Source organism: Acipenser ruthenus, chromosome 28 (assembly GCF_902713425.1).
Source record: "Acipenser ruthenus chromosome 28, fAciRut3.2 maternal haplotype, whole genome shotgun sequence".
In the NCBI taxonomy this organism is placed as follows: Eukaryota; Metazoa; Chordata; class Actinopteri; order Acipenseriformes; family Acipenseridae; genus Acipenser; species Acipenser ruthenus.
Window position 1 is genome coordinate 21,920,372 of NC_081216.1, and position 16,310 is coordinate 21,936,681.

The window sequence follows — 16,310 nt, forward strand, 5'->3', positions numbered from 1 at the left end:
ACAGCTGCTTACTCTCCACCACCTTCTTCTCTAAATTGAAAAAGAATTTGGTGGGTGCATCCATGTCCTTTAGCTGCGTGAAACGAGAACGGATGAGGGACCCCTTCACTCTTTCCTCCAGTAGGCTGCTCAGAGTTTCTCTTTTCTCTCTCAGAGACTGGAAGATGTTTTCATCACTATCGAGAGTAATTTTTGTTTCTATTCTCAATATCTCTTTCTCAAGCTCTTCAACTGTCTGGTTCAAAACCCTGGTTGTATTTAAAGTATATTGCTGACAGAAAATTTTAATTTGTATTTTTCCAATGTCCCACCACTGTCGTATACTACTATATTTCATAATCTGCTGCCTCCAGGAGACCCAAAATGCTTTAAAAAGATCTAAGAACTGTTTGTCTTCCAATAATTTAGTATTAAAATGCCAGTATGACTTTGAGGGAGCAGCAGAAGGCAGGCAAATGGTGAGTAACACACAGTGGTGATCAGACAACATAGTGGGAATGATATTGCTCTTAAAAATCTGATTAAGATTTTGTTTAGTGCAGTACAATCTATCTAGTCGCGCTTTTGATATCTGATTATTATTATTGATTTTAACCCAAGTGTACTGCTTTACTCTGGGATATAAATTCCTCCAGACATCAACCAGGCTTTGAACTTTTAAAACAGCAGACAGTTCTTTTGAAGACTGGGGATGTGGCTCTTCATGATTCCTGTCCATAATAAAATCTTCTGTACAATTAAAATCACCCCCAACTAAAATCATATGTGCAGGATTACAATTAGATAAAACCTGATTTAATTTTTTAAAAAACAAAACTTTTTCCCTGCCCTCATTTGGTGCATATAAATTGATAAAAACAATCTCAGTGCCTTTAAAAACCGTTTCTATTTTTAAAAGGCGCCCTTGGATTTCCTCACTAACTGATAAAATATCTATTTGCAGCCCCGGGGAAAACAGCACAGCTACTCCAGCACTGACATTAGAACCGTGACTAAAGACGCCCCGCCCCTTCCATTCGCTCAGCCACTCACTCTCATTCATACTATCTGTGTGCGTTTCCTGTAAAAACATCACATTCACTCTCTTCTGTGTGATAAAATGAAATAAATGTGCTCTTTTATTGACACTCCTACAACCATTTACATTAAGAGTAGCTATTTGAATTTGTTCCATAGGAAACAAAGAAAGCAAAAACAAAAACAAACAACTAAACACTATATTAAAATGTCTTATTAAATAATCCATTAATAAGTCTTCGGTTTGTTATCATTCAACAACTTTCTTGCAGAGACTATTACTTTTTTTAAGCGATACCGTTTCTTTTGGTCTAGCTCCTCTAACGTAGCTTTTCTCATGGCTATTTTTGCAGAGTAGATAAACAGCTGGATATTAGGAAAGAACTGTGTTAAATCAGTTCCTCTTTTCCCTTTGGTTTTATCTAAAAACGCTGATATTGTATCAACTGAATAAATTTTACTCTTACCAGCCGGGTTGGGCAGAGCCTCGTCGAGCAGCACCGAGGAGTCAGAGAGCTCTCCTCCATCATCCATCTCTGATATCACCGACTCCTCTTCGGATTCTTCAGCGTCATCCACAGCTACTGTATCCGGCAACAGGTCCTCTGATCTGGAGGCTGTCTCAGCGCTGGACTGAACTACAGCGCCGCTGTTACCCTTCGTGCCTGAACGCGGGGTTATCACAGGTTTACACTGAGATCCAGCTTTACCTTGATCTCCTGTCCCAGAGCTCTGAGCTGCAGCAGCACCGCTGCCCTGAGAGAGCGTCTCAGAGTCCCAGACAGACTGCCCTTCTTCAGCTACCTTTCCTGGGGTGGCCACACGTCTTTTCCTCTTTTTTTCAACAAGTTGAAAATCTGCGTCCTCTGGGGTATTCACTGTTTCAGCTTCGGTTTCTTTATTGTTTTCTTTAACCTCCGCTCCGATCCCCCGCTTCAGTCGAGGCGCCGGCTCGGGTCTCACTGTCTGCGCTGGCGGCTGCGTTTGCTGCTCAGCCCCCGGTGCTGTCTCAGAGACTCCGTCCCCCCCACTTGCTGGCTCTCTTGCCTTATTATTCTCAGTATCATTATTTTTTTGAGGGCAAGCCCTTCTAAGGTGTCCTTGTCCTCCACAATGAAAACATTTCATTGATTCTGTGCTGGCAAATATAACATAATTACTACCATCAATATTGAAAGTCCACGCTACTTCAATAGACGAGTTGGGGTCATTCAATAATACAAAAACTTGTCTCCTAAAAGACATGACATGCTTAACATCTGGGTTTTTACACCCAAGTAAAATAGGTTTAATTGGGGACATTATTTTTCCGTATCTTAGTAGCTCATTAATAATCAACTCATCTTTAATGAAAGGCGGGACATTAGAAAGGATAACTTTAGTGACAGGGGAAGCTAAAGGTAAAACGCTGACAAAACTTTCTTTAATATACAAACCTTCTTCAACAATCCTGTTCACTAACAGTTCACTATTAAGAAAAACTACGATGGCTTTATTCATTCTTGCAGCAGAGTTTATATTTCCATACCCTATTTTTTCCCCGACAGCTAACAAACACTCCTCCACTGTTACTGAACTGTCTGGAATACATTTAAATCCGTGCCTACGGGTCAGCGACCCAAAACCTCCCGATTTGGAACCCATGGCGGCTCCAAACCAGGAGACAAAACCAAATTAAATAATACAAATAAATAAATAAAACTAAACGTGTACAAAATGAATATAACTTCAGTAAAAGTTTTACTCACGCACAGTACACACCACTCACTCTACACAAGCCCCTCCCACGATCCCACAATCCTCAGAGAGAGAGAGAGAGAGAGAGAGAGAGAGAGAGAGAGAGAGAGAGAGGGGGGGGGGGGGGCTGTGTTTTAACAATCTTAAACACGGTAAAAATATAGGGAGAATTTCTCTTTTTTTATTTTTTTATGTATTTGTTGAAGAGAGGTCGAATCGACGAACTGGTCAATTTAACACAAAACAAATCACCCTGCTCTGTGTAATTAAGATCTGGAATCTGGATCAAAATGTTAATTAACAGTAAAACAGTAATGTATCTTTTGGCACTGATTCGCTTGGACAAATCATCTGTGTTTATTACAGGTTAATGGAAACATTCAAATGTTTTAATGCCCCCCCCCCCCCCCCCCATTCCCCCAGCTTCCATGTGCTTTTTTCCACAGCGCTAATAGTGTTACTCATATTAATAATGAAAAGATAAAACATGACGGTGTCAGTGCTTATAAACACGAAGTTTACACAAACTGTGTCCATTGGCAGGGATGCTGAAATAACAGCAAACGCACTTCCTCCAGAATATCTGTTAGGAAGTAGCAATGAATAACAGTTAAAGGAGTACACAAAACCGGACTGATACACGTCTTAGTGGAACTGATAACACGGTGTCAAAATGAAGGAAGCCGCTATATATTTAATTAAGCGTTACCGCAAACAGAAAAACTTCCTCATGAGCAACAGACCGGAGAAATGCATTCAAATATTAATTTCCTTTGCCACACTCTTTCACAACGCTCTTAAAAAAGGGGAACCTGAGGTAAATCCACTTCTTCCTTGAGACGGATAAAAGGGTTTATTATTATTATTATTATTATTATTATTATTATTATTATTATTATTATTATTATTATTATTATTACTACTACTACTACTACTACTACTAATAATCACTAGTGCTAACAATATAAACAGATGTCTTTTGGAACTGAATTACGTATTTGTTGCACTGTTACATTTTCAATACTTGTTTTTTGAGTTTACATTTGTTATCTCCTTTGGTCACGATTAATTATATATATATATATATATATATATATATATATATATATATATATATATATATATATATATATATCTATGTTTGATCGCATATATATATATATATATATATATATATATATATATATATATGTTTGATCGCATATATATATATATATATATATATATATATATATATATATATATATATATATGCGATCAAACATAGATATTTCCTTTTAAAACGGGACCCAAGCTTACCATAAACACTGGTGTAGAGAACCCTTTCTGGACAAATATCACCGGAGTTCAAAGCTGCATGTTTTATATACATGTATTATAATCAAACCTCACTATAATCAATGTACTGTTCATAGTCTCATTTTTTTTATTAATCGATACACACGTTTACTCACTGGTCTGGGATTGAACGAGGTACATTTTAAATTGTACATGTCCAATGTGCAATTAACAATGAAAGGCACTCAATGCATAGATAGCATTAAACTCCAGAACAGTATAACAATATCTAATCATTAGAACAAATGAACGTATTCCTGATACATGAAACGCATAGGCCATTTATTTTATTATAATTTATTTATACCGCTCAAGTATGGACTATTTATTTAAATAGAACAATTTAAAAGAAATCATTGAACAGGAGTTTACATAAGGCACACGAATGCGTCTTTCCTTTTTCACTGCAATATTAAGGAGGAAAAGGGGGTCTATTAAAAGATTCACGATTCAACAATCAACAGTTGATATTTCTTTGAGAAACGGAATTTCGTCATCGTGCTGTTACGTCTTCTTCAGTTATATTTGTTTTGATGTGGTGCAATAATTGAAATTAAGGGACATTGTTAATGACGCTGCTGTGTTGCATCTTTTCCATTTGCGTGGGGGTGGGTGTGGAGGGATTAAAGCTCTGCTAAGCGTCCCTCTCCATAAATACCGAAACGCAGTGCGCGCAGAGTACAAACCACAGAGAGAAGCGGCTAAACTTTGCACCATTGCTTTCACACACTCACGAATCATCGAAACCACAAACTCTTGCAAAAAACTCATCAGTATGTACTCCAGCAGGATTGATGAACCAAGGAGAGGAAGATCTTTTGACTCCATGAACACAGCCTTTGATGAAAAGCAGCTCAACAATGAGGTAAATAGCGCTTCCTGCTTCAACTTTAATCCCGTGTGTTTTTTATTATTCTGTGGCCACCATCGCGTTTATAATTTTTTTAAAAACAAAATCTAACAAAATTACGCGTTCCTTCAAAATGTGGCAACGCTTATAGCTGTGCAATTGGTATTAACCAACACTGGAAACAATGCGTATGATGGGCTTATTATTATTATTATTATTATTATTATTATTATTATTATTATTATTATTATTATTATTATTATTATTATTATGTATTTAATTTAAATAGTCGTATTGAACACATGTTGCAATTGTTAAAACGCAATAGTCAATTTATCTGGCTCTTTCTGCATGATCAAGTGTGGGTTTTACTCACTATGGAAACGCAATAACCATTTCAGTACCCTTTGAATACATTAGCCGCGTTTCGTTTCACCCACCCTCTTAATACATAACTATTTTTAGACTTTAAAAAACTTTTAAATAATGACAACGATAAAAAGCAGGGGTTTGAATTTGAAGAGACTCGCTGGTTTGTCAGGCGGTTATGAGTCTGATTAAGTTTGTCAGGTTTCTCAGTAAAGTGGATTTGTGCTCTCAATCCCGTGACAAAACCGCAAAGCCACGACACTAAGAAGGTCAGATAGACAGATCCATGACTCTCCTGAAGCCATATATTAGGGATTCTGCTAAGTTACAAAAAATGAGTTTTATAAATGCATTATTAATAATAATAATAATAATAATAATAATAATAATAATAATAATGAAATAGGCAGTGCTGTGTGCTGCACTGCCGTTACGGATTCCACCCCCTGTCTATGAGATGAGGTTAAAAGCTCACGAATGCAGACGAGCCCGACTCATTTGTATTGTGGTTAGATTGCTGGTTTGCGGTGTGCGGGGTCGCCTGTTCTCCCCCAGCCACTGCCCTGCACCAATGTGGTGCGTAAACTGGTCTAGCTGGTTATGTAATGGAAAAAGAAAAGGAACGTCCGTGTAATATGATACTGATTGATGTAGACCGCTGCACTACACGCTATAACACAAAGGAAGAGCTGACGGGCGCTGCAGTCAGTCAGTGCAACATGTTACCCAAAATCATTGCATAGGCTATAGCATTGCATGAAACGAGCTCATTGAACCCAAGTCAGTAACTGTACACGGCTGATTAATTAGTTAGGCCAGGGGATAAAGACCTTCATCTCGTGTGTGTCAGATTTCGATAAGTAGAGGGTAATCATAGGTTTACCTGTGATTGGAACGAGATTGCATTACACCAGACATACCTTCGCCTTAATTAACCCACTAAATAACCCGGGGCATGCTGTGGGTAGCAAGGCACTGGGATGAATCTTTGCCATTTACCACGAAGCAAGGAAACGCAGGGACATGCAGGCAATTGGGCGCATCCCATACCAACCCCTGCGTAAAGGAGAGAGGCGCGCTAATTAAAGAACTCCTTTCAGGTGCTCGGTCTGGTTAACAGAGTGGCCACACCCACTGCAGGACGAACGTATGGGTTCCAGAGTCACGTGGTTCGGTCTGACTTCAAAAGGAGCCGTTTTAAATAGTATAACTACAGAGGGTTTATACATACATATGTCGTTGTTAGTGCGCTCGGCTTTCCGTAGGCGAGAATAGAGGTGGCAACTAGCTTCTTCACTGGCGATGCTTACAATGCCGTCTAGCGAGCCAGAACTCTCTTCCAATAATGCATTGTTTTGTCACGCAGTCATTTTAGTTTTTATGAAGTGCGTGATAATAAGTGGTAAGACACAAAAGTGAGTTTTGGCTCGATAACAGCGTGCCCTGCCTTCAGTTAATGAACGACATACAATGGGATAGGCTAGTCTACAAACACCATCACTGAATAGACAGAATGCTACCTGTTAAAAGCAAACCATTTCAGATCTGCCTCAGAGACACAACTCTGTGTGCTAAGTACACAGTCATACTCACACCGCACCATTGAACTGCATCATTACAGGCTACCTGTATATGTTTTTTTTAACAGACCGTTTGTTTTGCTATATGGTTAACAGTAAGTTTATTTTACTATACCGTATGTCCCAACATTTTTTTAAATATTATTTTAAACTTTCATTAAACCCCACTTTAATAAAAAAAAAAAAAAAAAATGGTTTGACAAGTGATAATTGGTGGCGTGAAAGTGACTCTTCGCTGATCTGTCACCATTGCAGGAGATTTCGTTTTAATTGATTTTTTTTCTTTTAAATAAAATTTCCTTAGGACTTTTTAAAATAGGACAGTTATTATTATTATTATTATTATTATTATTATTATTATTATTATTATTATTATTATTATTATTACCTCTGCTACTACTAATAGTAATTTACAGTTAGAAATCATAATGTCATTTTAACAAACTATGTATCCAATTATATGTCTCACTATAAGCCTTTCAATGACGTCTGTTATCTAATTAGATTAAAGGGATACACAGTGGCAACGCATTTGAACTTTTAGCTTCTCAACGGACACACGCAGCCCAGAAAAAATGATAACAATATTTTAAAAAAAGGTACTCTAGTGAGGAAACCGGGGTCTATGAAGCCAGCTCTCAACAATGCTTATTTGTTGCGGCACAAACCATGCCTATATTTAATTCGTTAAATTTAAGAATGAACTCCTGCAGAATCTATTGTTTAAGTGAAGCCCATCAAGGTGAATGTCTGACACGCGTCTCAATGATCCGATTGGATTCTTCGACGAAGATTTGGATGGGTGTCTTTACCCAGGATCCACCTGGAATTTCAATTAAGATTAAACCTTTCGAAATGGAGCGCGCAGGTCATTGTGCCAATCGGGTGCGTCATCACATTTTCTGATAAAATCCCACCTTGTTTAGTATAATTTAATACCAATTAATGAAAACATCACTATAGCTGCGGTATCCCTCGAATTAAACCGCAATTCTAACCATAGACTAAAACTGAATGAATGAATTAATGTACACCATCATCATCATCATAATACATTTCCATTAATAATTTACAATCAATTAATTCATGTGTATCAATCAGCCCTGGACTACGGCAGATTTCTCACACCACTCATTATCATTAACAATAGCCAGTAAAATAACTGGTTTACCTGAACGCTAATCCAACAGTGAAATCAAACCCTGCTATCGCTTCTATATTCCTATTACATAGGTCATCTATAAACATGTTGCTTTACTTTAAAGTCATGTTGCCCTATTCATAATTTATATTGTTGAGCTGACATCAACTACTGTTGTAAAAGAAGACAAAACTTGGACACAGGTACACAGATCAGGAGCTGTCTTTTTACATTAGCTGTGGTTTTCTTTACTAAAGCAATGGGACAAACCTAGAATGAATGTAAATGTTCTTTATCTCTGCATTCCTTTTGCTTTTTTGGTTATTGATTTTTATCAACCCAGTAAGTGGCATTTTAAACAAATAATCCATTTGATTACTTTTCACTCGGAAGTTGGAAGTTTACGCTTCATGGTTTATTAAAGTTCATGTTCAAACAAGCGTCAGGTTCTAGAGCCCTATTGAATCCCTCAAACTCATTTCCGATCGCCTGGTGCCAAGGCATTGACAGGCTATATAAACAGCATTGTGTAACACAGTGATGCAGTCCCTTCGGAGAAACGTGGAAAGGCTAACACGAACCGTGTGCACTTTATTAACGCGCTATATCTCGTAATTAAACAGATGGCATACCACGGTGCCTGCAAACAGAGCAATCGTAATTTACACAGCCAAGCCTACTTCTACTGTCAAGCTACAAACATCAGCCTGTTGCCCCGATAACTGTTTGTGTTTGTTTAAGCAAAACAACTATCTGAAGTAGGTGCTTTTTAAAATTTAATTTAGCGGTGTATTGCTCCTGCCATTAACGCACCCATAGTACATAGAATTGATCGAAAATGTTATAAATAAGTGTATCTTGTATCCAATACAGGTTAGAATGTGCATTTCTTGGTTCTCTGGCATGTTCACAAAGCATATATTACCATGTTACCACCACTTAAAAAAATGAAAACACAATGCTGATGTTGAAGAGCTTCAAATAAATTCTTTTTTTTTCATTTTACTAACTAATAGTTAAAACTTAAATGCTTTGTGAGTATGGCCATCTGAGTCTTAAAACTGCCCTGCAGCCATAAAGTGTACATGCTGCAGTACCGCATGTGGAGTGAACAATGCAATGAGCACCATGTTCAAATACAAGCCCATCATCCTTTTCAATTGTAGGAGCATTGATCTGATTACAACTGATTGGGTTATTAATCAGGGCGTGGTGGGATCACTTTCTCTCCCAGCTCAGTCTGGCACTGTCCTATTGTCATTCCTCTCCCAACTAACTCTGTTTCTTAATTCTTTTGCCTTGAAACATATAACCAAGCGCCTAACCGTGATTCTTTGACCCGTGTTCCGTATAAATACCAATCCTTCCCACCCCACAAACTTAAACCCACTAAAGACCTATTGTGGCTATTCCAGTTTGTTGCCTTTTATTTAGACTTGAAATATATAACACAATACTATATGATGACTATTTGATCTCTTTATTTTTTAATAGCAATACACACTCCCCCTACCCACACACACCTCCACTAAAGACTTATTTTGACCATTCCAGTTCATTTCGGTACAGCATCTAGTTAGGGCAAAAATTAGGGAAATGAAGCCATAGCCATTATAAAGTAAAGCTATGGCAGCGTCTTTAAACTGTGGTTTAATTCAGGCCAGGGCCTTCAGTAGTTCAATTGAAAACAAGCAGGATCTGGTTTTAAAAGAGTATTGTGCTGGATCTGAAGGTTGTTTGAAAGAAAACATCTCGGCTTCTCGTTTCACCTGCTGGAGCGCACAGGGCTCACCGAGCTGCTCTGACCTCAAGACACTCATTGTCTTGTTTTTGTTTGTGCCCCTTTGGTGCAGATGAACAAGTCCAACTTCTGCAAGATTGAGGAGAATAAAGAGAATAAGACCACCTCCTTGGACCGGGGGAGGGCTTCGGTGGTTTTCTCGCTGAAGAATGAGGTTGGCGGACTGGTGAAGGCTTTAAAGCTCTTTCAGGTAACCAGTGTTCGAAAGGCATTAGGTATTACAAGGTCATCCGCGTTTACAAAATGTCAGGCTGCCCCCTCTTCCCCTCCCACCTCACACCTACACCCAAGCTGTCCTCTGCCTGTATCCACTATCCTTTTTCTTGTTGGATAGAGGAGTAGTGATCATGATATTTTAACACCTTTATTTGGTGGCCGTGCCTGGAACACAAACTCGTAGTAGCCGGGTGCTCTGCAGAGCTCTCCAAAAGAGCTACATTCGCTAGTGGATAGAACAGCTGTATCGCACAGGTCAACTGGTCACATAGGGCGTGCATGAATTGGTGACACTTACAGAGGTTTACATTCCAACCATCTCATCCATATCATCCCCTGTATCAGTTTTATTTCTGTCCACCAAATCAAAGGCTAAGTCCCCACCCTCTTTTATCATTAGTCACAGATATTTAGCCACTACAGACCTAACCTGGATGTAGAGCAGTGACCCTGAGGTTAACTTCTGTATGTAACAATTGCCAATCAGCTGATTCCATTTTCATCCAAAAACAACTCAAGCAGCTTTTCTTCTGCACTTTTCTTTTCTTTCTTTATTTCCTTGTCTGTGCCTCACAGCTACAGAGCCTTAGAAGGGTTTTATATAGTTATTATAACCTGGGAGATAAAAATGTGAGCATGGGTCAACAAATCTAGTCTCTGGATTAGGTTTTAGGCCACCCCACCCAGTCCTATTCTGAGAGGTTTGCTGCTTTTTGTTTTTCTTCAGGAGAAACACGTAAACCTGGTGCACATCGAGTCCCGTAAGTCCAAAAGGCGGAGCTCAGAGTTTGAGATCTTTGTGGACTGCGACAGCAACCGGGAGCAGCTGAACGAGATCATCCAGCTCCTGTGCTCTCACGTCAACGTTGTGTCCATGAACCCGCCGGACAACTCCTGCCTCCCTGACGATGGTGAGAGACCCCTTCTCTGCTACTTCCCGAGATAGTCATATCATGCATCCCCACCCTTAGAGAAGCTGAACCTTCACCCCTTCTCTGCTGCTTCCCATGACACAGTCATACCATGCATCCCAAATCTTAAGAGGCTGAACCTGAAGAGAGTCACAATGAAGCTGAATGCCTTCAATTCTGCATGTTTTTAAAGCTTTGAGAGATGATGATGTTCATTTATGTGTTTGTATAGATATGGAGAGCGTGCCGTGGTTTCCCAAGAGGATCTCTGATTTAGATAAATGTGCAAATCGAGTGCTGATGTACGGCTCTGATCTGGATGCAGATCACCCTGTAAGTATATCTTCTTTCTCTGGCTCTATGAAGCACTGTACCTCCTGCAGAGGAACTCACTTGTGGCTCCTTCACTACGTTAGTCCAGTCCCTTTGATTACTGAAATGGGGAGCCTTTCCCTATTCAACTGGTTAATGATTAAATGAAGGGTTAAATGTAAATGTGAATGACAGCTGTTCTAATAATTGCTTTTTATATTTAGGGTTTTAAAGATAATGTCTACCGGAAGAGGAGAAAGTATTTTGCAGACCTGGCAATGAGCTACAAATGGTAATTTTTTAAAAAAAACATTTGTGTGTGTGTATATATATGTATATGTGTGTATATATATATATATATATATATATATATAAAAATAATGTGTGTGTGTGTATATATATATACACAGAGAACAATGTATCAAACTCAAACATCTAGAATCTTGAAAGAAGCTATTGCAATGCAGAGAAGTCTGATATACAGAGAGCTAACACTAAATCACTTAATATTGTGCAGTCCATGTTGAGTAGAGAAATTGGTTGCAGTGGTTTAACCTCTCTTCTCTCTACCTGCTTGCCCAGTGGTGATCCCATTCCTCGGATTGAGTTCACAGAGGGGGAGGTGCAGACGTGGAGCACAGTGTTTCGGGAGCTCAACAAGCTATACCCCAACCACGCCTGCCGGGAGTACCTGAAGAACCTGCCGCTTCTCACCAAGCACTGTGACTTCCGTGAGGACAACATCCCGCAGCTTGAGGACGTCTCGCGCTTCCTCAAGGGTAAGGAGCTGTTGAGAGGACATCTCACTCTTCCTCAATCGCCATGTTTCCAACTGCCCGTTTTCCTTCTCTGTCTGTCAGTATGATGTCTACTTCTCTGTTTCTTTGTCGTTTGAATGTGGCGAGCACAACACCACCCCGATTCCCTATGATGACAGAGTGGGAGTGGAGCTTCCTGTTTGTTTTTTCATGGAGTCTTTGTTCCCTATCCATGTTAATTGGATTGGGATATTAATTGATCTCTCTAAATTAGCTCCTTGGTTTCTCCTGTTTAATATTTAACTATAGTAATGCAGTAATTAATGAACACGACACCATTAATATGAGTTCAGATGCAGTGTGTAAGGGTAATTGCTTTGTGTGTTGCAGAGCGCACTGGTTTTACTATCCGGCCCGTGGCGGGGTACCTGTCTCCTCGAGATTTTCTGGCAGGGTTGGCGTTCCGAGTTTTCCACTGCACTCAGTACGTGCGGCACAGCTCCGACCCCCTCTACACACCTGAGCCGTGAGTACTTCTTCCTGCATTGCTACACAGCTTTAAGAGGGTTGCATTCCTTCATTTTTAGGATTACAAGAGTGGGTGAGGTGATTATAATCCAGCACGTTGTTGATCTCAGACTTGTATTGTATGTCCATTCCTCGCTACTGCAGACATAGGAAAACAATAGCAATGCATCATAAAACAAGTACAGGCAGAGAAGCGAAGGCTACTGCCCTCTGGTATGACATGCGTTACCTAGCCATGTTGTTGAGGCTGAATCATAGGGATCTTTTAAAGCCTTACTTGACAAAGTTTTGAGATCAACCAGCTACTAAGTACAGGGCGATCACTGATGGCTCCTCTTGGTTTCCTATGTCTTTGTGACACTGATATAAACGGCAGTGGTATTCAGGTCAGTCAGTGTTTAGATAAGTCCCTGTTTGGGCGCCTGTGCTGAAGTGTTGTCTTGCTGTTTCAGAGACACCTGTCACGAGCTGCTGGGTCACGTTCCCTTGCTGGCTGAGCCGAGCTTCGCCCAGTTCTCCCAGGAGCTCGGACTGGCTTCTCTGGGGGCCTCGGATGAAGCTGTGCAGAAACTGGCAACGGTGAGTTAGAGACCCACAGGATTGGCTTTCAAAACACTGCAAACACACTGCTTCCCTTGTTATTATTATTATTACTTCATTGTCCTGTAATAAGAAAAAATATTTATATATATATATATATATATATATATATATATATATAATATAAAATTATATGAGGACAAATTTATTACCTGGCCTCCTGAAGTTTTTTTTGGAACCAGGCAAGAAATTACTTCTATAAACAAAACAAAAAAGCATCCCATGAATGCTTGTTTATTGTGGTTGAGTCACAGGTGTTCTTTTGAGACTGATAGTGATGCTATCTGTATATCTCTGTATATCTCTTCACCTCTGGGTGTGTTTCTTGTTTTCAGTGCTACTTCTTCACAGTGGAGTTCGGCTTGTGCAAGCAGGAGGGGCAGCTCAGAGCCTACGGGGCCGGGCTGCTGTCCTCAATCAGTGAACTCAAAGTGAGTACAGCAGGGTTGCAAACACCTTTGTCAGTTTATAACAGTGTTATTCAAGGCTTTCCTGCCCTTTCACGTGCTTCACTAGGGAGTCCAATGAGCCCACACACTGAGGTGTCATTAATATTCCTTTTGCCCTTGTTTCTGTGCAGCACGCTCTCTCCGGGAAGTCCAAAGTGAAGCCGTTTGACCCCAAGGTCACCTGCAAACAAGAGTGCATCATCACCACCTTCCAGGATGTCTACTTTGTGTCAGAAAGCTTTGAGGAAGCCAAGGAGAAAATGAGGTGAGGGCAGCTTTGCACCTATGCTGAAGGGGAGGTCTGAGTATAGTAAATGGGTCTACAGCAATTCTTTACTCCCCATCCCCACCATACAGAATAGGCATCTAGGGGAACTCCTTCTGCATAAGCTCCTACCCACATACATGCTACAAATGACATGATTGTATATACTTATAACAAGTATAGTAAATCAACTGATTAGTTTTGTATACAGAAATCTATTTATCTCTCAGTTCGTTCATTCATTCATCTGTTAATCATACATGGTCTTTGCATGGATCTATGTGGTGTACCTACATCCACATCTCTTCTTGTATATGCTGTCCTTCCCAAGTCCACCCCTTGCCCAATGTCGGTGTAAATCAATTCAAACCTTAATTTATCCAGATGAGTCAATTGAGAACAAATTCCCATTTACAATGACGACCTGGCAAGAGGCTCACAACTCCACACTAAACAATATAAAACACAGTAAATAAGGAGTAAAAAAACACAATCATACATGAAACTCAACCGTGCCTAACGTGCAAATGTGTTTTGTTCTATGCGCGCAGAGAGTTTGTGAAGACCATCAAGCGGCCGTTCAGTGTGCGCTACAACCCCTACACGCAGAGCGTGGACATCCTGAAGGACATCAAGAGCATCACCACCGTGGTCAAGGACCTGCGGCACGAGCTGGACATCGTCAGCGATGCCCTCAGCAGGATGAACAAGCAGCTGGGCGTCTGACCCTCCCGTCCCCCTCCTTCTGCTTTACCCCTCCCTCTATTCCTGTAACATCCCTGCCCCTCTTCCAGTTTCCCTTCGCTCCCCTTTAGCCTCCCCTTCTCCATAGCCCTTTCAAAAGCTTACTGTGGCATGGTAAAACATAAGAAGACATTTTGGGAACGAGAAAGGGCCATGTGGCCCATTCAAGGCTCGTCCCTTACACCATAGTAAAGTAAAGAAGGCTTAGTAGAAGTGACAGCATGGTGACAAACATGGTGAAAGGCAGACTCCTTGCACGCTCACGGATCCTGCGTCCAAGGCAGCATGCCTGTCTTGTGACACAAAATCAAACAGTTGTCAGATACGATAGCGCTGTGCTCATTGCAGGCTTCTCAGGAACTTGCTTTAAGCAAACTGTGACCACAGCTCCTTCTAGAAGTGGCAGTGTATCATATCCCATATGGAAAGTCATTTTCAATATAATATTTTATACATGAAGTATATGTAGCTTTACAATACATATGGTGAACCTATATTTTAAATGCAGTATATGAAAAAAAACTATTAATATATTTTTTAAAATATTTTTAAAGCATATTTTCTTTCCACGTGGGTAAAGATAGGGGGCTTCTACTACATACAAGTGACATGACAGTGACATGACAAGAGCTTCAGGAAGTATAAGTTGACAGTTCTGCTTTTTCTGCTCTTTCATGACTCTGAAATAAATACAAAAATAAAAAAAATGCTGGAAACTGCTTTTCTTTGGTCGCAGTTATTTTTATTTTTTGTTTTGCTATGCTCAACATGTTGAAAGGTGTGAAATCCAATAAAAAATGATAATATGAATTTATAATACATCCACCAGACTGTGTGGAAAGTAGACTAGGTCCTGATGGGCTGCACTTTGTAATAAGTGTGAAAAAACAAAAGGATCATTAATGATAGACTGACATAGGGGCAACACGCATTGCAATCAACACTCAATCAGTCTTTCACTATTAAATAACCTTTTTATTAAAAGTAGCTGCTCGGTGCTACAGTCGAGTACCATGTACCCACCTCTGTCATGATACAGCGGGCAGATGGTACACACCTCTGTCATGAGGGCAGATACACAGCTTCATGCTCAGACTGCACATTGCAAGGTGCTGCTAAGCCAGTTTGTCTGAGGACATGTTTAGGGAGCTTTGTCTCACAATTAAATCTTATAAGAAAGGGATTTATAACTGGCCTTGATCTTAACCTTAAGCTTTAGTCTTGTTTACTATCACATGGAAATGGCAGAGACAAGTGTAGTCAACATGGTCATGCAGATACACACACACACATATATATATATATATATACACACACATCCACAAACATACATACATAGACACATGCACATACACAAACACATATACACACACAGACACAGACTGTGGCTAATCAAGCTTGTATTAAAACCTGGAGTTGGTGAAATTGCTATGCAGTAGGAGTCTTATTTCCATCCTTGGTAGTGCTTGGTAAAAGCATAGCAAAGTGTAGTAAAGCACAGTGGATACATGGTAAAATACAGGCAAGCAGAAAAGGTAAAATAATTACAGGAGAGCATTGTAAAATACTGGGTTAAGCGTGGTAAAGCACAGTCTGAGAAAAGCATGGGGAAGAGTCTGTGAAAATGTATGTGCCAATCTCTAATAAAGGAAGTCTGCTTGGTCCGCCTAAATCATTAAGGTTCCCAACCCCAT

The 16,310-nt window shown here is 39.9% G+C and overlaps 1 protein-coding gene across 1 annotated transcript; it reads left to right on the plus strand.

Moving 5' to 3' along the window:
• The first annotated feature begins 4,755 nt into the window (after nt 1-4,755).
• On the plus strand, nt 4,756-15,332 carry tph1a (tryptophan hydroxylase 1 (tryptophan 5-monooxygenase) a). Its single transcript, XM_034057382.3, has 11 exons — nt 4,756-4,957; nt 9,886-10,023; nt 10,777-10,960; nt 11,193-11,293; nt 11,497-11,564; nt 11,855-12,051; nt 12,421-12,556; nt 13,011-13,137; nt 13,494-13,589; nt 13,739-13,872; nt 14,424-15,332. Exons 1-11 carry the CDS (start codon nt 4,868-4,870, stop codon nt 14,596-14,598), a joined length of 1,446 nt encoding a protein of 481 aa, XP_033913273.2. The 5' UTR covers nt 4,756-4,867; the 3' UTR covers nt 14,599-15,332.
• The last annotated feature ends 978 nt before the right edge of the window (nt 15,333-16,310 follow it).

What these genes read in the sequence shown, in the direction of transcription:
- tph1a (XM_034057382.3), top strand. Translation starts at nt 4,868, where the DNA reads ATGTACTCCAGCAGGATTGATGAACCAAGGAGAGGAAGATCTTTTGAC. An exon ending in CCCCTCTACACACCTGAGCC is followed by an intron (nt 12,557 to 13,010) that starts GTGAGTACTTCT and finishes TTGCTGTTTCAG; the next exon opens with AGACACCTGTCACGAGCTGC. An exon ending in CTGTGCAGAAACTGGCAACG is followed by an intron (nt 13,138 to 13,493) that starts GTGAGTTAGAGA and finishes TCTTGTTTTCAG; the next exon opens with TGCTACTTCTTCACAGTGGA.